This window comes from Callospermophilus lateralis, chromosome 1 (genome assembly GCF_048772815.1).
Source record: "Callospermophilus lateralis isolate mCalLat2 chromosome 1, mCalLat2.hap1, whole genome shotgun sequence".
NCBI classification, from domain to species: domain Eukaryota; kingdom Metazoa; phylum Chordata; class Mammalia; order Rodentia; family Sciuridae; genus Callospermophilus; species Callospermophilus lateralis.
In genome coordinates this window covers 16327370-16348075 of record NC_135305.1, presented here as the reverse complement: position 1 = coordinate 16348075, position 20706 = coordinate 16327370, and the positions used below count along the sequence as shown (strand labels likewise).

At 44.6% G+C, this 20706-nt stretch overlaps 2 protein-coding genes across 2 annotated transcripts in view; both read right to left on the bottom strand.

Moving 5' to 3' along the window:
• Positions 1-3987, bottom strand: part of Svopl (SVOP like) — a 50476-nt gene extending 46489 nt beyond the window's left edge. Inside the window, exons 1-3 of the mRNA XM_076853200.2 lie at positions 3897-3987; positions 3648-3739; positions 75-173 (exon numbers count right to left, since the gene is read on the bottom strand). Of these exons, the coding sequence (XP_076709315.2) occupies positions 75-173; positions 3648-3739; positions 3897-3987 (282 nt within the window). The remainder of the gene's footprint in view (positions 1-74; positions 174-3647; positions 3740-3896) is intronic.
• A 14656-nt stretch (positions 3988-18643) lies between these two features.
• The window catches only part of Atp6v0a4 (ATPase H+ transporting V0 subunit a4), a 44853-nt gene continuing 42790 nt past the window's right edge, over positions 18644-20706 (bottom strand). Inside the window, exons 19-20 of the mRNA XM_076860221.2 lie at positions 19804-19975; positions 18644-18737 (exon numbers count right to left, since the gene is read on the bottom strand). Coding sequence (XP_076716336.2) covers positions 18644-18737; positions 19804-19975 — 266 coding nt within the window. The remainder of the gene's footprint in view (positions 18738-19803; positions 19976-20706) is intronic.

Here is a 20706-nt window from a genome sequence, read left to right as displayed (position 1 = left end):
AGCCCTGTGGAGTGGGGGAAAGGGTGCCCAGGCCCTCGGTTAGCTCATTCCTGGCACAGGAAGCAGATACTCACCGTGGTCACAAATGCCACCTGCCAGTTCTCCAGTTGCCATTCACAGCGGATGACAGGAGACACAACAGCTATCAACATGATCTCCATGGCCTCGACAACCTTAAGAGGAGGGAAATAATGCCATGCTAAGTGCCAGCTTGTTGTCACTTCCTCCCACGTCTGCCCGTCTTCTCTCTCCCTTCCAAGTCCTAATTTTTCTTCCTTCCCTCCTTCATTTAGAGAGCACATATTGAGGACCACCGGCAAAGTCAGATGGATACAGAACTACAGAACTATGGTTCTCATGATGTAATATTTTTGGTTTGAACAACTTGAGGGACCCCAAAGTTTTGTGACATGTATTCACTTGTGATTTTGCTGCCCTCTGTATTTGCATTAATCCTGTGAGAATGCTGTGTGGGGCCAGTCCCTCAGCTAGTGGACCCCCTGGGCCAACCACCAGCCTCCACATCAACCAGCTCTGCCCCTTGCACCTATCCCTGGGGACTGCAGGGCACACCCCTTGCAAACTGATTTGTGAAATAGTCTCTGATCTCAAGAGGCTGGGAAGATTCACAAAAGCTGGAAAACAAAGCAATTAATAGTACAATATAAGTTCACACTGGGAAAGAATAGTCAGCAGTGTGGGGTATGCTTCTAAATATTTCAATAAGTATTGAATATGATCTGCTATTCATACCCTGAAATCCATTGCAGATTAATTTATCTCCCAGGAAAAGGAAGTAGATGCTAATAAATTGAAAAAATAAACAGAAAGAGAGAGTAGAAATCAGGTTCAGGATAATCAACAAGAACAAGTAGAAGATGAATCCAAGGCTTGTTTTTGAGATGAGGTCTGTTACCCAGGCTGGCCTCAAACTCCTGGACTTGGGGAATTCTTTCACTTCAGCCTCCACATCACTGGGACTAGAATTGTGTGACTTGCCAGTAGCCCAGCTACTTGTGAAATTACACATCTGGTGGCCGGAATGAACATTGACATCATTGTATCAGGAGGGGAAAGGTGATGGACTTATTTGAGGTACTGCCAGGCTATCCATGAGTTACTTATTATAATTCCACTGGTATCTGTGTAATTGGAGGTCTGGATGAAATGGGTAGAGTGATATCAACCTGTGGGGGGGAGTTCAAGTGTATCATTATGTCTTATCTTCCTTTAGGGATTACCTTCATGTTCAGAGTTCAGATGACTGGCTTGTGTTTGGTCAGAAAGTATCCAGAATAAGACAGCACACCAGCCAGATACAGTGGCCACACCTGTAATCCCAGCAGTTTAGGAGGTTGAGACAGGAGGATTTCAAGTTCAAGACCAGCCTGGGAAACTTAGCAAGCTCCTGTCTCAAATTTTAAAAAATAAATAAATAAAAGGACTGGGAGGCAGTGTAGCTCGGGGCTACATGCACAAGGCCCCGAGTTCAATTCTCAGTATGGCAAACAAATAGACAAAACCCAGCATGACTGTCTAAGGACGTTTGATTTACTAAACCTTTCTCCCTTGGCACAGAGAGCAGGATGCCACTCCTCCACAGAGTCCTAGAAGGAAATAAACCCATCAGGAATAAAACTCCCCCTCACCTCCCAACAACCTTAGGGAAGAGGAACCTGCCAGGAGCCAAGCTGGGGTTCATGGGTGAGCTTCATTGTGCAGATCTTAGAAGAACTCGTGGAAGAGTGGAAAGAAGACCAGGACCCTCCTGATCGTGGGCTGAGGCTGCTCAGCGCCGAGGGTGCTATTACACTATGTCCCAGTCGCATGAGGCCCCGAGCCCCAAGTGCTGCTCCAGCTGTCTCGGAACCAAAGCATAAAGAGGGCCGCCAGTCAGGCACGGAGAGGTGGGGCCAGGGGCGGCCACAGCCCGACACTGTGCACACAGCCACTCTGATGAGAGGATCCCATCCAGAGCGTCCTTCCCGACCCCAGGTAAAGGGCTCTGTTCCTGCATTCAGAGAAGCAGTTCTGTTCTCCTTTGTGTGAGAGGGGGAGGATGGGGTGGTCCGGCAAAGGGCCCCTCCTTGCACGTGGACTCAGGAGAATTGGAACAGAAGCCAGGTCACTCTGAGATGTTCTGAAGCTGGGAGAGAGTGGGTGGTAAAGTCCTACCCTGTCACACCCTGTTGTCCCTTGAGTGTGGAATCTTAAAAATATGGAACCTACAAGAGACGTCATTTTACACATAAGAAAACGTCCCACGTTCTATTGTCAATTAGTGTCAAAGTAGGGCCAGGACAGAATCTTTTACGTGAGATGGTTTCCGGAGAGCGCAGAGGTTCTGAGAAATGCCTCAGAGCTTCCCTGCCTCCTCCGTCCCTCCGGACTCTTCCTTAGACCGTTGGCTGAGGTTTCCCTCTTGGGAACCTTTACCCCCCACCCCAAACCCCAAACCACAGGGTCCACCACCTAACTCAGAGCTGCCGGTCCACCTGTTATCATTGCGCATCTCACTATGGGGCTTTAAACCACCACACACCAAGGAAACAGCTGTGGTTTTGCAGTTTCACAAACAGCTCTAGTGTCTGAAAGCCTCGGAGTTGAGCTTTTTCCTTCCTCAGAACAGCATTTGGTAAATGTCTTAGTCCATTGATGCTGCTACAACAAAATACCTGAAACTGGGTAATTGGTAAAGAACAGAAATTCAGCTGGGCACTGTGGCTCACGCCTGTAGCCCCAGTGACTTGGGCTGAGGCAGGAGGATTGCAAGTTCAAGGTCAAATTTAGCAAGATCCTGTCTCAAAATAAAAAAGCGCTGGGGATGTAGTTCAGTGGTAAAGCGCCCTGAGCTCAATCTGCAGAACCCAAAACAAAAGGAGATGAAAAGCAAACCCACACTCCTGTAGCCCCAGCTACTTGGAGGCTGAGGCAGGAGGATCACCCACCAAAGCCCAGGAGTGCAGATGGTCTGGGTAACATTGAGAGGCTCCGTTTCAAAATAAAAGGAACAGAAATTTCTTTTCTCACAGTTCTGGAGGCTGGGAAGTCTGAGATCAAAGCCCGGGCAGGTTCTGCTGCTTGGCAAGAGCTTGTCCTCCGGAGGGGAAGGGGCACCATAGCAACCAGCTGAGGCTGCTGGCTGGAGCCTCTTTTAAAGGGCCGACTCCTAGGGCCCTCGTGGCCTCCTCCCCTCCTAGGGCCTTATCTCTCAGCGCCAGCACATTGGCCACACCTGGATTTTGAAGGAACACATTTGACCCATGGCAGTGAATAAGAAGCCCCCAGGAGTGCCTTTGAGGGCCCTGGAGTCTGCAATTACAGCAGGTGACGCGGTGCAGAAGGTCTGGGCGCCTGTGAGGAACTCTACGCAGAGCAACGCCGCGGCTTCCTCCGTCTCCCAGGACTGCAACCCTGAACATTTTCAACGTGGGTTTTGAGAGACACAGATATTCACTTGTTCCCTACCAAACACCTGCCACAGGTGGAGGAAGTGTTTTTGATCAGCCCACCTCACCCGCCCCTGCTGCCCTCCACGCGCCTCCCATGCCCTGGAATGGTCAGCCCAGCTGGAGGCCAATGGAAAACTTCGTGATCCACAATGAGAAGTCAGCTTTGGAGGCTCAAGGTCTCCAGGAAGCACTCACCCCGGTGCTGCCCATGATCAGAAACAGGGCAATGTGGAAGCGTCCAAACCCGATGGTCTCCACCGCATCCTCCACCGTGAACGTCTTTAGCTCTAAGGAGGACAGAGGGAGGGTGAGGAGCGGTGCTGGCAGGAGGGGATGCCTGTGGGTCATTGCTGCCCTTGGAAAACCACACTCATTATTTCAACAGCTAGCTGTACTGCTGGGCAGGGGACTGAGGCCGCATCTTGATGTGTTTGATGATCTTACCTTTCTGCTGCTGCTGCTGCGGCTCTGGGACCCCCAGGCTCAGCTTCCGAAGGCTGATGACAGTGACGGGCTCAGTCTGCTTAGCCGCCATCTAAATGACCACAATTCCTCCAGCTTCCCTGATGGACTGGAGGGAGGGAAAAAAAAAAGAAATATAATGGCTATTGAGTGCATATATGTACCAGGCACACTATGGGCAACATTTCATTGAACAAAAACTTCTAAGTATTTTTACCCTCATTCACACATCGCCTCTGGAACCAGACCACTCAGTGTTTAATTTGACCTCACTACTTACTAGGTGTGTAGATTTAAGGAATTTGCCCTTTGTACACCTCAGTTTTCTCATCTCTAAAATGGACATAGCATTATAATCGCACTTGTCAGGCTGGTGTAGGAGTTCAATGCCTCAGTTCATAGAAAGTGCTTGACCTATACCTGGCATGGACCAAAGAAGTGCTCAAAAAAATGGGAGCCCATAATTCACTTTATGGGGTTTTTGTTTTCTGGTTCTGGGGTTGAATTCAGGGGCACTTTGAAATTCTTGAATTTCAGGCAATACTTGCGAAGGAAGACTGGAATTAAATTATCACTATTTTATAACTCCTAGCAAAACAGTGGATCTAGGCAACAATCACCAATGGCCGATAAACTATTGGGTAAAAGGCTGGTGAGAACTTTTCTACTGGTACCACCTGCACCCACTGAAGAATCCTAATGCCACTAACTGAGAGACAGATGAGGGCTTGTGGCTCCTGATGAGAAGCCACCAGACTATACAGCGTCACCCGTGAAGTCTCCGCATACACAGAAATTGAAACTGAATCCAGTCAAGCTTCGGCTGTTCAACTACACCACGTGGAGCAATCAGAGAAACCCAACATGGGCAAGTTCCCCAGAATGAACGGCTCGGCCTCCCCACGAAACAGACGGCGAGCACACCGGAGGAAGGGAACCACAGACTGCAACAGGACAGACTCGCAGACGCTTAGGTGAACCTCATTTGGATCCTCACTGAAACGAATCGACTTTTAAAAGATTCATGAAACAATGGAGAAAATCGGGGAAATTAAAGGAAGTTTGGTGATATTAAGGAATTACTGATGACAGCATTAGATGTCACTCAGTGACATCCTAGATACTTTCTTAGTATTCACGATATCTCAATCCCCAGGACTAAAAACAAAACGAGAAATAACGTGTTGGTGAGGATGTGGAGGAAAAGAAAATGTACACTGTTTGAGGGAATGTAAACTGGTTCTGCCATTATGGTACTGAGGTTCCTCAAAAAATTTAAAGTAAAACCAGCAGATCTCACAGTGCTAATTCTCCTGATAAGACATTGCAACACCGTTCACAATAGTTAAGGGCTGGAGATGTGGCTCAGAGGTGACCTATGTGATTTAATCCCCAGCACTGCAAAGAAAGGAAAGAACCCACAACTTAAATGTCCGCTGATGGATAAAGAAAATGTATGTCCACCTGATGGAACAGTATTCAGCCATGTAAAGAGGGAATTATTTGCAGCTGCTGAGAGTCATGGCCGAGTCTGTATGGCCCCTGGCATTTTGCCAACAGTATTGATTGACAGGCAAGGCATTACTATCCGCCTCGGCTGCTGTTCTCGAGCTACTTTGGAGTTCTCGTGGGGATTCCCAGGGATTCCCTGGGAGTTCCCATTGGTTGGAGAAGTGCAGGAGGAGGGATTTCCGGAGGATATATTTCCGGTGGCTGGTTCCTGGAGGAGCTGCGTGGCGTTCAGGAGGAGTCGCTGGTGGAGTTCAAAAATAAAGTTTGTTCCTGCTTCAGTGGCTCGTGATTTGTGCCCAGCCAGACTGTGGCATGCAGCAACATAGATTAAAACTGGAGGACGTGATACTAAATGAAATAAGCCAGACAGAGAAGGACAAATACTTTGTTACATCACTGCTATGAGGAATCTACAACAGTCAAACTCATTAAAGCCCAGGGTAGAATGGCCATTACCAGGGCAGAGCAGGGAGGGGAAACGAAAAGATGTTAGTCAAAGACTACAAAGTTGGGCTGCGGGTATAACTCAGTTGGTGGAGTGCTTGTCTCACATGCACAAGCCCTGGGTTCAATCCCCAGCACCACACACACACACACACAGAGTACAAAGTTTTGCTCAGCAACTTAGAAACACTCTGTCTTAAAAAAAAAAGTGGTTCAGTGGTAAGGCACCCCTGGGTTCAATCCCCAGTACCAAAAAAACCCCAGAAAAGTCCTAGAGAGCTACTATATCGCAGACATAGTGCCTATAGTTAATACTGTACTGTATACCTAAAACTGCCAAATGTATAGATCTTATGTTAAGTGTTCTTAACACAATAATAAGAAGACTGGAGGAAATTTTTGGAATCAACGGCTAGGTTTATGGCACAGATTTTCATGATGGTTTCATAGGTATATACTTACCTCTAAAACTCATCAAGTTGTGCATATGAGACGTACAGATTTTTATGTGTCAACCACACCTCAATAAAATGGATTTTAAACTACTCAAAGAGTTTATCTCATGCCAGTCAGAATGGCAGTTATCAAGAACACAGACAACAATAAATGTTGGCAAGGATTTGTGTGGGGGGAAAACATATACTTATACATTGCTGGTGGCACTGCAAATTGGTGCAACAATCTGGAAAAGAGTATGGAGATTCCTTAGAAAACTTAGAATAATAGAACCAGCATTTGACTCCTTGGTCTACACTTAAAGTAAAACCAGCAGGACTTACAATCAGCATTCTCTAGTAATGCAGCCACATCAATGTTTATAGCAGCTCAATTCATAATAGCTAAACCGTGGAAGCAAACTAGATGCCTTTCAATAGATGAATGGAAAAAGAAACTGTGATGTATATACACAATGGAATATTATTCAGCATCAAAAGAGAACAAAATCATGGCATTTGCAGGTAAATGGATGGAGTTGGAGAATAACATGCTAAGTGAAGTAAGCCAATCCCAAAAAACCAAAGGCCAAATGTTTTCTCTGATAAGTAGATGCTGATCCATAATGGCAGAGTGGCGGGGAGGACATGGGGAAAATGGAGAAAGTTTGATGAGCAAAGGGGAGGGAGGGCTGCAGAGGGGGCATGGGGATAGGAAAGATGGTGGAATGAGTTGGACATCGTTACCCTAGGTACGTGTATGACTGCACATATGGTGCAATGCAGGGAAATGAAAACTTGGGCTGCAGTTGTGTACAATGAGTCAAAGTACATTCTGCTGTCATGTATACCTAATTAAAATAAATTTTTTAAAAAAATGGGTGTTTAAAAAGAGGAACAGAAACAAAGTTCTCCTCTTCCCAGAACATTAAAATAGCCACAGAACAGTTGCCTATAGGAGCACACCGAGGTCATTAATGTCTTCCAGATGCCAGCTGTGCCTGGTGTTGCGTGGGCTCCTAGGAAGACTTCAAAGAAGGGTCCGACATGCTCTCTGCCCTGAGAAATTTTTAATCTAGCTGGAGACACAAAGGCAGACATCAAAACAATGACACTGTGGTATAGATATTCTTTGTAAAATAAAAATAAACATGCTGTCAGGGAGAAAACATTCCCAGTGGGGAGAGAGGTCAATAATACTCAGAAACAGTCCATGAAATCCTCTCTCCCAAAGGAGACTTTGAAAGTATGGAAATTTGTTATTTTCACATAGTGGAAAAAAAAAAAAGCTGCAATGATTGATCTCTCAGCCCACGCAGGAGCCTGAGGACCCTGAGGTCTAGAACTATGGTCTCCCCTAGACACTGTCCAGATCACTTTTGAGGGGTGTCCTTCATTTGGTAACTTTTTTATATAAATAAAGTGTTCACAGGAAAACCAACGTGTTAAATGTTGGCAATGGCCTCCTGTTTGTAGATGGGAGAGACTTCAAAGGTGAGTAGGACACAAGAAATAGGACGGGGGAAGGAGGCTACAGGAGGGGAAAGACACTGTCGCTTTAAACCTGAGAAGCTCCCTGAACACCCCACCTTTACTCCCCAAGTGTGTTTTCTTCCAGGCCAGAATTCATAAAAAGCTCTTGAATCTTAAAGTATAGTGAGTCCAGATGACTTTGCTAGTTATTGTAACATATTTTCTTTCCACTAAATAAGACCAAGGGAAAACACTGTTAGGGACCCGTGATCTGGGCATCTTTCTCATGCATTGACTGAGTGGCGTCACCCAGGAGCCCGCCCTAGGCTCTGGGTGGAGGAGAACGGAGCCCACCAGGCTGACGGCTGACGGCGGCCCCACGTTGGCTGGTTTCAATTTCCTTAGAAAGAAGAGCCCACCACCTCAAAAGTGCATCCCACTCTCAAGCCCTGGCACTCCTCTCCTGAATGGAGTGTGCATCCTGCACCCTTCCTAGTTTCCCTAAACAAATAGCTTTGCTTTCTTTTTTTTTTTTTTTTTTAATTTATTTTTTAGTATTTGGCAGACACAACATCTTTGTCTGTATGTGGTGCTGAGGATCGAACCCGGGCCGCACGCATGCCAGGCGAGCGCGCTACCACTTGAGCCATATCTCCAGCCCCAGCTTTGCTTTCTTAAATAAGCCTTTGTCTGTGCCTCTTCTGCAGCATCCTGAAATTCCTTTCTGTGGTCCAAGTCAAGAACCTTTAATGGCACAGTTGAAGTCCCTTCTCTCTTTTGAGAGACCTCCTCTGACCTCTTTCCAGTAACCAAAGGACAATCATTTGACACATGGTGCCAGAAAAACTGGATATCCGCATGCAAAAAAAATGAAGTTGGACCATTAATTAATACCATATACAAAAATTAACACAAAATGGGATAAAGATCTAAGTTTAAGATCTAAAATTGTGAAATCTTTGGAAGAAAATATCAGTAAATATTTTCACAATCATGGATCAGAGAACGATTTCTTAAATACAGCACCAAAGCACAGGTAATAAAAAAATATATAGATAAGTTGAACTTAATCAAAATTCAAAACTTTCATGGGCTGGACACAGTGGGGCATGGCTGTGACCTAGCTTCTCAGAAGGCTGAGGCAGGAAGATGACAAGTTCAAGGCCAGTCTGAACAATTCAGGGAGACCCTGTCCCAAAATAAAATAAAAAGGGCTGAGGGTGGAACTTAGTGGGAGAGCATTTACCTGGAACATATGAAGGTCTGGGATCAATCCCAGCACCACAAACACAAAATTAAAATGGTAAATTTAATGGTTGTGGGTTATAGCAATTAAAATTTTATTTCTTTAAATAATTATATGTTTATTCTTCCTTATCAATTACATATTTCTGTTTAAAAAAAAAACTTTAAAAAATAGTAAAACAGCCAGACACAGTGGCACATGTCTATAATTCCAGCAGCTCGGTAGGCCGAGGCAAGAGGATCACAAGTTCAAAGTCAGCCTCAGCAACAGCAAGACACTAAACAACTCAGTGAGACCTTGTCTCTAAATTAAATATGAAAAAGGGCTGGGGATGTGTCTCAATGGTTGAGTGGCTCTGAGTTAGATCCCTCAACCAAAATAGTAAAAACAAATCACAATAATGGGGTTGGGTTGTGGCTCAGCGGTACAGTGCTCATCTAGCACATGCAAGGTACTGGGTTCGATCCTCAGCACCACATAAAAAATAAAAAAATAAAATCATGTGTCCACCCACAACTAAAAAAAATATTTTAAAAAATAATAATAACAAACCAAAAGTGATTCTATCCACTTTTAGTGTTAGAGAATAAAACATTTTATTTTGGTGGGAAAATAATTTTTTTTAAATCTCAGTAAATTCATTTTGAGTTTAGTCACAATTAAAACACATAACAATTAGCTCAGTCTTCAATCAACACTCAATCTCTTCTACCAGAGATGGTTTCAGATCTCATGACAGTCTAAACACGTTTAACAATTTCAACAATAATAAAAAAAAAAAAAATCTTTGTATTTTAAAAAATTGATGAAAAAATTTCCAGCAAAACTGGTGTTATGTATTGAGTGGCAAGAAACCCAAAGGGTGTGCCTCTTACCACGGAGCAAAATGTTTTAGATGGGTGTGAGCCTGATCATGCAACTCCAAGGTCATAATTACCCCACACAGTTGCCTTCTCTCAATAAGGAGAGGTGACTTGTCCCACAGGCCTGGCAAAAGGGGCTTCCCAGTTACCCCGAAGTCACAGCTGCTCCTGTAAAGACACATCTCTGAGTCCACACCTTGTTATGACTGAAGAGGTCCTAACACTGGTTTCCACAACATGAAGTACACGACACTGCGGCATGGTTTTAGGCAATGGATGAAACAGAGGAAGAGAGAATTCCCGTTGGCTCTGACCTTGGACCTCCAGAGAAATAAATGTAATCTTCACATAAACACTTGGTCTACAGTGAGCGATGTTTACATGGTCATAAAAAAGTGAAAGGCTGTTTATTCTTTCTCAAGCTTAACATCAACTTCGAATAGAACACATTGATTTGGTTGTGGTTTCAGATCTGAGTGAAAATGTGGATATCTTTGACAAGGGGACAGCAAATGACCCATAACAAAGGTGAGAGATGGAACTCAGTGAGGTAGGACTATAGGCCCATAACTATAGGTCAATATCCTGGTTAGGGCTTCCAAACTGAATGAGAACTCCACATAGGCTAGCACATCACAAAAATAACTGAGAAAACAACTAAAAACAAGATACAGGCAAATATTGGGAGGAGAACAAAAAGGAAAGGAAATTATAACCTACATTATTATTTTCCTTAGTAAGTAATAACTGATACTATCCTGAGTTGATAAACCAAGAAAAAAGGATAATTTTGTGGTTTTAATTATAGAGGTTATCCTCAAGAAAGCTAAAGAAATTTCTCTGGGTATGGGCAAAGTCAAAGCAAGAGATTATTTATTTCTGACACAATTTATCTGACTATTTGAGGATGGCACACCAGCTTATTGCTTCAATAAAAATTTTATACATTTAAATAACAGTAAATTAAAAAAACAGAATATGAAACACATATGTAAATAAAAACTCTTACAGGTCAGGAAGAAAAAGATAGAGGCTCAAGGACATGTAGGACAGATAAAGAAGAATAAATACGTGACAGATAAATCTATGAAAGCAAGTTCAACCTAATTTACCAACAGAACTTTAAAATGTTACCATTTTCCTTGATTTTCTTTTTTTGTGTCTGTGGTGTTGTTGTGGATCAAACCCAGGACCTTGCACATGCTAGGCAAGCACTTTACCCCTGAACTACATCTCCAATCCCTGTAAAAATTTCAGATTCATTATACCACGTGTAAGTTCAAGGGTGTAAATTGGTGCAATCTGGGCTGGGGATGTGGCTCAAGCGGTAGCGGGCTCTCCTGGCATGCGTGCGGCCCGGGTTTGATCCTCATCACCACGTACAAACAAAGATGTTGTGTCCGCCGAAAAACAAAAAATAAATATTAAAAAAAAAAAATTCTCTCTCTCTCTTTAAAAAAAATAAATAAATTGGTGCAATCTTTCTAGAAGGCAATTAGGCAGAATGTTGACTGAGCAATTTCACTCCCAGATTCATCCTAATTGGGATAGTCAAAGAAGAGGGCAAAGATACAGATATGAGGACGGTCACCACACCGTTACCTTAAATCAACAAAAGAAGTGGATATAACCTAAATGCCTTCGATAGAGAAGTGGCTAAACACATTATAATCTATTCTTGTCATAGAATATCACTTAAAAGCTCTTCAATGAAAAACACTGAAGCCGGATGCAGTGGCAAACACCTGTAGTCCCAGCAACTCGGGAGGCTGAAGCGGGAGGATCAAAGTTCCAGGCCAGATGCAGCAATTGAGTCAATTTAGTGAAGCTCTGTCTCAAAACTTTAAAAAAAAAAAAAAAAAAAAAAGTGGGCAGGGAAGGATGGTGGGTCCTGGGAATACAGCCTAGTGTTACAGTGCCCCTGGGTTCAATCCTCAGTACTGAAAAAAAAAAAAAAATAGACAGTTGAACATTTGTTATCATTTGGATATGAGGTGTCCTCCAAAAGCTCAATGTGAGGAACAATGCAAGAGAGTTTAGAGGGAAAATGATTAGATTATGAGCTGTGACATAATCAGTGGATCAATCAACTTGAGGGGTTAATAATTTGAAGGGACTACTGTACAGAGGAGGGGGACTATAGGCAGGGAGGGTGTGGCTGGTTTGCATTTTGTTCCTGGAACTTGGAGCTCTCTCTCTGCTTCCCACTGCCACGCCCTTCCACCATCACGCTCTGCATCATCTTGGGCACAGACCAGTGGAGTCTGCCGATCGTGGACTGAATGTCTGAAGCCGTGAGCCAGAACAAACTTTTCCTCCTCTAAGTTGTTCTTGTCGGGTCTTTTGGTAAAAGTGATGTGAAGCTGATTAAAACAGAATTGAAAAGCATTGTCCAATAGGTATCTGAGCAATGATCCCAATGTATAAAATTGTATTTAAATATAAACCTTTATAGATAGATATCAAGAGAGGTGTTGTCCAGAAGGATGTTTGGTCTTTCAACAAATATCTGCTGAGCACTACTAAGTATCAGATAATAAAATATAATGAAGCGTGCCTGCTCCCCCACCCTGAGAACTTTCAGTCTAATGGGGAGAGCAGGCAAATGGGTCTGTGTGATAAATGTCATTACAGGTTAAGTGGAGAGTGCTCTGCAACCCAAGGAGGGCTCTCCTGCAGTGAGCCCTGACCCCAGGGAGACCTCAGTAGGCGAGTCTAAGTTGAGACCTGAAAGACAGTTGGGAGTTGGCCAAGAGAAAAAAGAGCGGGGTAAGAATGACCTACAGAGAATTTGGAATTTTTAGATTTGTTGTTGTTCTCTTTTGTCTACATTTTTTGCATTTGTAGAAAGGCTATTTTCTTTTACCGTAAAAAATTCATTTTGGAAAAAACAATCTACTGAGGATGTGCCACTTTCCAATTGCTCCAATAGTAAATTTTATACGTATTTTATTACAATGTTAAAAATTAAAAAACAAGGAAAAAAGTTTTGCCGAAACAGTGATGATAATAATAATAACATAGGCACTGAGTAAATGTTAAGCAGGTATAGACCACAAATTAGAATACATTATATATGTTAAAACATATAAGAATTATATATAATATGAAAACATGAATTTTTAAAAATATTTTATTTTTTTTTTAGTTGTAGTTGGACACAATGCCTTTATTCCATTCATTTATTTTTTTATGTGGTGCTGAGGATCGAACCCAGAGCCCTAGTGCATGCTAGGCCAGCCCTCTACCACTGAGCCACAATCCCAGCCGCTGGAAACATGAATTTATGTGGTAAAATACATTATACGTATTATCTATAATATACATAATTTTATATGTATAAGATGCATGGGCAAAAGATGAACAGACAATTCACAAGAGAACATATTAATTGCAAACAAAACTGGAATTTTTTTCATCTTCTATAATAAGTGTCATTTTATAACAACTAAATCAGTGGGGGGGAGGAAGAAAGGACAGAGGAAGGAAAGATGGCGGGTGGGAGGAAAGGGACTGGAAGTAAGAGAGGAGCAGAGGGGAGGGCTGGACCTGGGGTAGGAAGGAAGAAGGGGGCGAGGGGGAGGCAGGGATGGGCGTGAAGGCAGAAGGAGCAGGAAAGAGAAGGGGAAGAGGTAGGAAACTGGTGTCTGGTGAGATTTGGCTTGAACTGGCCTCCCTATGGCAGGTCTGCCCTTGAGCCTTGGGGATGGTGGTGGGTCTGGGACGCCCTGCAGCTGTAGGGGCTTCTGGGGAAAGCCCTTTTGGCCTCTTCCTCCCTAGATCCCAGTGGGTGGCTGGCTTTGCGGCTGGCATCGTGGGTGGTCACACAGGGGTACAGGTGTTAAGGCTGGCTGGGTGTGGACCAGAGGGAAGAGCCTGATAGCTGGGCGGCATCCTTCAGCTTGGACTGCCCAGCTCCAGGCACCTTCTACATGAGAAAATAAAATAAAATAAAGCTCTCTCTGGTTTAAGCCACTGTTATGAAGTAGGACAGCCTTATCTGGACACCGGGCAAGAAGCAGGTTTGGTGACTGCAGTGTGGTCCAAAGGAGGCTTTCACCTAAAAGAAATTTCCCTCTGAATGCCAGAAAATCTTTGAACTTTATACCCCGTGATGGGGGTTGGAGGGCGGAGCTTGGAAGTTTATGATTTTCAGAAGTTTACATAGAAGTATAAAAATAACTTTTTCTTTGAGTTCTCAGAAGGTGCCAATTGTGCCGTTTCTCAGAACAGCAGGGGGATTTTACAGGGTGCACCACAAAAGCAGAGTACGTCCATCAAGTCCGCGGTTAAATTTAGTTTTTGCAAGACAGAGCAGAGAACAGGAAACACGGCATCTGACCACATTGAGCCCTTCGGAGAGATCTTGACTGATACCTTGTTAACAGGAACAATTGTGGTGAGGGTCCTGGAGAAACTTAAATAAGTTGCATTGGTGGAAGAGCGGGTGCCACTACAGTTATTTTCTGTCTCTGATACTTGGCAATTTGTGTGATTCTCAACCAACAAACTTCCTCTTCCGCCCATTGGCAGGATTAAACATGGTATTTGTAAAATATGGCACCGGCCCATTGCATCATGAGCACACAAGGGACCGCTGCTTCTTATCTCTGAATAAAGGAACTAGGAGATTACCACAATTTCACCAGAATCACTTACTGGGGATAAGTGTGTAAGTGACCACAGGGTTAGTGATTGCATATGGGAAAAGAGAGAGAGAGAAAGTAAGGGAAGCAGGGAGGAAAGGGGAGAGGAGAAGGTCTGCAGTCAGTGGCAGAGCGTGGCATGGCGGCATGCAGCCCGGGTTCCACCCCACCAAGAGCAGTAGGCCTCTCCTCGAGGCCTTTATGGCTGTATTGCACAGACATTAGAACATACTGGCCTCAGATGATGAAACCACCAAGGGAGAAAGTTACTTTGTTTTCTAAAAGAGGCAATTGTATTTCAAGGGTCAATGTAAGTGGTGCTGGGACACCCTCCCTCGCGCCTGCTACCTTCCTACTGGGAAATAAGACTGGGACCCCTCCAAGCAGGTGTCTCCTGCGATGATGAGGCCAGTCACTTCATCTTAGGAGGGGTACAAAAAATGGGTACTTTTCACTAAAAATGTTCTTTGTTCTACATGGCTTTATGTGGCAGAATCACTCTATTTTAGAAGAAGAAAAAGCTGCCAGGGGCTGGAGTTGCAGCTCAGTGGCAGAGCGCTTGCCTGCTGCGTGTGAGATACTAGATTGAATTCACAGTACCACATATGAATAATCAAATAAAATGAAGGTCCATCAACAACTAAAAAATATTTAATAAATAAATAAATAAGTTAGCTTCCAAACTTCAATTCTTCCAGAGGCCCTGTTGGAGCTCCTCCCCTTCCTCCTCCTCCCCCTCCCCCTCCTCCCCTCCCCCCCTCTGCTCCCCTCCCCCCCTCCACTCCCCTCCCCTCCTCCTCCTCCTTTTCACTGGGGATTGAACCAGGAGCTTTACCATTGTGCTACATTCCCAGCCCTTTTAAGTTTTTATTTTGATGTGGGTCTTGCTAAGTTGCTGAGGCTGGTCTCAAACTTGCAATCCTCCTGCTTTGGTCTCCCAAGGTGCACACTGCACCCTTGAGAACATCCCATCTTCCTTAAGCACACAGTGTGAAGATGGTCAAGGCCCAGATGAGGAGGAGATTGCCAAGGGATGGAAGAAGCAAGGTACAAGATAATTGGCAACATGGAAGGTCTCGTCTCTACCTGATTAGATTACACACGGTTTCCAACAAGATGGGGCATGTTTGGTGGGGCATGTTGGAGGTGGACGACTGATGGATCATCAGGATTTTGGCATTCACACCTGCACATCGTAAAGAGTTCACATTCTAAATGATTCAGAGGACACTGGAACGCGGACTCAAGATTGATTAAGTGTGTATGGAAAGTATTTTTTAATATGAAGATTCAGCGAAAAGTTTAATAAAGAAAGAAAAGGACAAAAATAGTTCAGAGATGGATTCAAGGAACTTACAGAGAGAGAGAGAAATGTACAATTTTAACTCTGAAATGGAGAGGCTGAGTTGACATCCCTTCTTTGTTTCCCTAAGTCAGTCTAAATCCAAAGGAAGGAAGGGAGGGATGGAGGGATGGAGGGAGGGAAGGAGGGGAAAGGGAGGGAGAGGGGAAGGAAGAAAGGATGGATCAACTAGACCAACTAAGGAAAACAGGGAATAACATGGAGAAATACGCTTTGCATCCCTTGCCATCAGTTCCTTAACCACAATGGGAGGGCTGGGGGCACAGGCCCAGCATGCACCAGGTCCTGGGTTTCATCCCTAGTATCAATACTCTCTCTCTCTCTCTCTCTCTCTAACAAAAACCCACAATGGGAAAGTCATTGTATGACCCACCTTAAACAACCTGAGAAGAAAATGAATAGATTAAGGATTTACTCCAAAAAAGGCTCAGACGTTGTTCAAACTTCATTAATAGAAATTCTATGGATGGGATGACATTTTATTCTATTGATTGCATTTGGATGTGCTAAATTCTTCAGCCAGAAAAAATGGACCCCTGCAGATTTTTCTTAGGTGAATTTGTGTGTGTATGAGAGACTTTGTTTTACAATATCATCAATTTAGAATAAAATTTTCTTGTTCCACTTGCCTTCAGCCATTCACTAATAAAGTAGCATGTGACTGAAGACAATAATAATAACAACAACAACGATGATGATGATGATGATGATAGTGCACTCCCCACCCCACCCACCACACCCACAACACAGCACGAAAACGGATGCGGATCTCTGCTCCCCACAGGGTTTCTTACCTCTGTGTGTTTCAGGCCCTTTGCTTCACTGCAGTGACAGCCAGTCTCACAGGGCAGTGGGACCACTGAAGGCTTCTGGGGGCTTCCAGGCCTCCCTTCCCAAGAAGCCTGGGCCCTGGTCTTAGCCCTTTTTCACCTCAGTTCTCCCAACAGGATTCTTTAAGGAACAATCTCATGTCCTGGGCAGGTGAGTGGCAGGTAGGGCACACCCCCTTCTCAGCAGCCCTCCCCTGATGATCCCTTTTTAAAGGGGAAGTCACACCTGTCCTTGAGACAGAAGGTGACCACCAAGCCCTGGGAATGAATATGCTCTTCTCAGGGATGCTCGGGCATTTCTAAATGGACGCCCAGGCCAGCAGCAGAGGGAAGTATTCAAATTGCTAACATTTTTCTTTTGGCCACTGCTGTGGGCCGGCTAAGCATGGCATATTTTTTTTTTTATTATTATTGAAGGGCAGTAGTGAGTTGAGAACCTTAAAACTCTCCAGTGATCATGGAGTAAGGGCCATACTTATGCCCACTTGCGTACTGCCTGTTCCCCATTCAGCCAACCCCTGACCAAGCATCCCCTCTTCGCCCAGCCTTTCTACAATCCAGAGAATGGAGGACATTGTCCCCATTTGGCAATGAGGGGAGCAACCCCCTTTCCTGCCTGAGGGTACACAATAAAACCTCAGAGTTGAACCTCAGACATGCACATCTCTCCAACTATCATTCTTCCACTGACCCCATTAAATGAACATTTATTGAGTACCCAATCAGTGGATTAAACTGGGCTGGACAAGTCATACATTGGATTGAAAGGGACAAGGAAGCCTCCTTTTAGGGAGCAGCATTGCCACCTCCCTAAGTACCAGTCAGTCCCACCACACAGAGGATAAGAGGGGGCTAAAAGAAAGTCCCATCCAAAGGTGCTTTCAAATTTGGTCAGCTCTTTTGGAATTTTTCTGACAGTGAGAATTTAGAACTAAATAAGGTGACACTTGGAAGTACCCCATAAATTGTAAAGCCCTACAAAAATGTTAATACTTGATTTTACTAGTACAGTTACCACAGCGGTCATAATTCACTGGGATTAAGGTCAGACAAAGCAGTTGATGGAAAGCCTCTTATCAGGCTCTTGGGGTTCTGATGGTCCAGGTGACGAAGAAATAACTTCTGGGCCCACAGAACTGAAGATCAATGGGCGACTGTGTAACCATGACTCCCTCCTGGTACACACTTTCTAGAAGTTTCCAGAGCATATGCATCTTTCTGCAGCAACTCCAGCAGAACGTGCACCTGTGGTAAATGGCACCCATGAGCAGTGCCACATTGTCACGCTTCATTTCACAGGATTTAGCCATGCACAGTGACTCCTGGGGACAACCTCCCCCTGCCCCGCCCAGAGAGAGAACATTACCTGTTCTTCCTCATCTGAAAATTCATGAGAAAATTCCTAAGCTTGTAATGCTAAGCCTTAAACAAGGGGAAAAGGTGTTTGAGGAAGAGGGAAATGAGGGAGAAAAATGAACATGATCCTTCTCTGGGACTAGCTGTGCGACTCCATTGTTCAGTGTTGGCCTATAATTGTCAATGCTATTGTTACAGGGTAATTCCAAATAAAGACAGCTTAAGAAGAAGTGAATGGCCCATATATTTGTTTGGGGGAATATAATACTTTAAATTTTGCAAGAAGATATCTTTATAGCATCCCCACTCATTTCCCAATCATTTTATTATTTGATAATTACAACCCCACGTGAAGTCAAAATGATTTTCGACAGGAGCTCCTCTGTGATGTGGTTAAGTCACATCGAATCCCCAGGCTTATAACCAAAAAACACAGAGGGGTCCACGCTTCCGGCTGGCAGAGAACAATCATTCCATTGAGGGCTTTGCATGGGTTGACATCAAAGACAGGACGGAACTTCTTTATTGGCACAGACACGGGTGCAGGCGGTAAAGGCAAAGCCTACTCCTCAGCTGTCCCGTCCAGGATGTGCTTAAAGGAGAACGGAGAAAACTTGTACCCAGCCCCGACATAGAACTTGTTCTGGAACTCCACCCTGTTGTTGGGAGAAAGGATGAGAAAAAAGGGGGATTAAATAAGAAGCTGGAGGTCAGCACGCAGCAGGAAGAAGCAGAACATGTAGAAAATCAAGCACAAGTTCAGAAAGGCCTGCTGGGGAGTCTCCCCGGCTGATAGCTGCCATGGGAATCCTGGTGGTTTTTAAGCCCTTCTCTTGACCACCCCCCACCACCTCACTTCCTCCAGGCCTCAGGGACCACAACACTGGCAGCTCTTCCCATGTTGACCCTGCCTCCATCACAAGCAAAGACGCCCTCGCTGTTCCTGAGGTCACACAAGGCCTCTGTTGTCACCTGACTCCTGACTGTGGGGCCTGTGCTATTGTGGGAGAAACAGATCTGTACGTCTATAACTTACAGAGTGAATACCACAGACCATCATTTGTGTTTCGTGATGTTCAGAGTTCACGTTCCCAGTGGCATGGAGGGAAATGACGTGGCTATGGAGGCGGGGCATTCTCTCTACTGATTGCAGAAGCATAAGAACTTTTCTTGTGATCAGCTACCATAGAGGGCGATAGAAAAGACCAGTGTAAGCTGAGGACAGTGTGGGTGGCTTGAGGGCATGCATGGCATCCCCAGCTTAGTGCCCACCGATAGTCTCTGGGGACATTTTGTAAACACCCAGGGCTTCCTGTGAGCACCTTCCTCACTACGGTACCCTCTCTGTTTCCACTTTGGCATCGAGTAGCTTGTTCTATGGTTATAACTCCCATCTTCAGCAGCCACAGCAAACATCCAGATTGACACAGCACACACTCTAGGAGCTCAGGTCAGACCTGTCATCTACCTGTGCTTGGACAAGTCAAATGTGCGTTTAATATTTAAGAGGAGTGAATGAAAAGTAACATTTATTATAGGGCAGCCAGTATATATGGAATGTGTCTTATGTCATCATTTAATATTATCCCAGCAGACAACTCAACTAAGGTTGCAAAAAGGTACACAAGTCACTAAAATCATGCAGCAGGTGGGAATATGAAACTGTCAGCCTGCCCTCTTTCCCTACACCACCCTGAGCTTCTACAGGAACACTGTTCTTACCAATGCAGCCGCAGGGCATGCAGGAAAGCCGAGAGGCCCTCCATGATGAGAAGGATGGCTACTGTCAGAACAGCAAACACGGCAAAGATGATGAAGGCCCCGACGAGTCCTCCCCAGCCTTCCTGGTGAAGGCCAGTCTTCATCACCATGGTCCAGAGCACTTCAGAGAGTTCTGCAAGATGCAAGAGACACCTTCTCAACCACGGGGTCTATCTTGTAAACAGAGATTATTTCTATGCAATCATGGTAAATCTGCAACTCCACTCAGATGGAGAACTCATGCACATGTGCCCTAGGGTACCTGTAAAAGATTATCTGCAGTTTTGTTCATAGTGGCAGGGTTACCCTCAAGAGGAAACCAGAGAAATACACGGTGGCATATGAGTCACCAGTGGAAGTAAGCAAACTAGAGCTATGGACAGCAAAATGAATGGACCCAAGTCATATGATTTTTACACACAAACACACACAGAATGCACATAGCATGACTTGTTAGAAACTGAATATTTATGTCTTTCCCCCAGATTCATAGGTTGAAGCCCCAACCTGCAATGTGATGGTATTTGAGATGGGTCTTTGGGGGGTGATGAGGGTTCGAAGAGATTGTGAAAAGGGTTCCCATAATGAGATTAGTGACCTTATACAAAGAGACAGCAGGGAGCTTGCTCTTACTCTCTTTCTCCCCTCCATGGAGGACATACCAAGAAGGTGGCCATCTGCAAGCTAGGCAATGAGCCCTCACCAGAACCCGACCATGTGGGCACCCTCTTCTTGGACTTCCAGCCTCCTGAGCTATGAGAAAATAATTCTCCATTGCTTAAGTTCCCAGTCTATGGCATTTTGTCATGGCAGCCCAAGCTGACCAAGTCAGGATTCTACTCATGTAAACTCAAAATGTGGAAA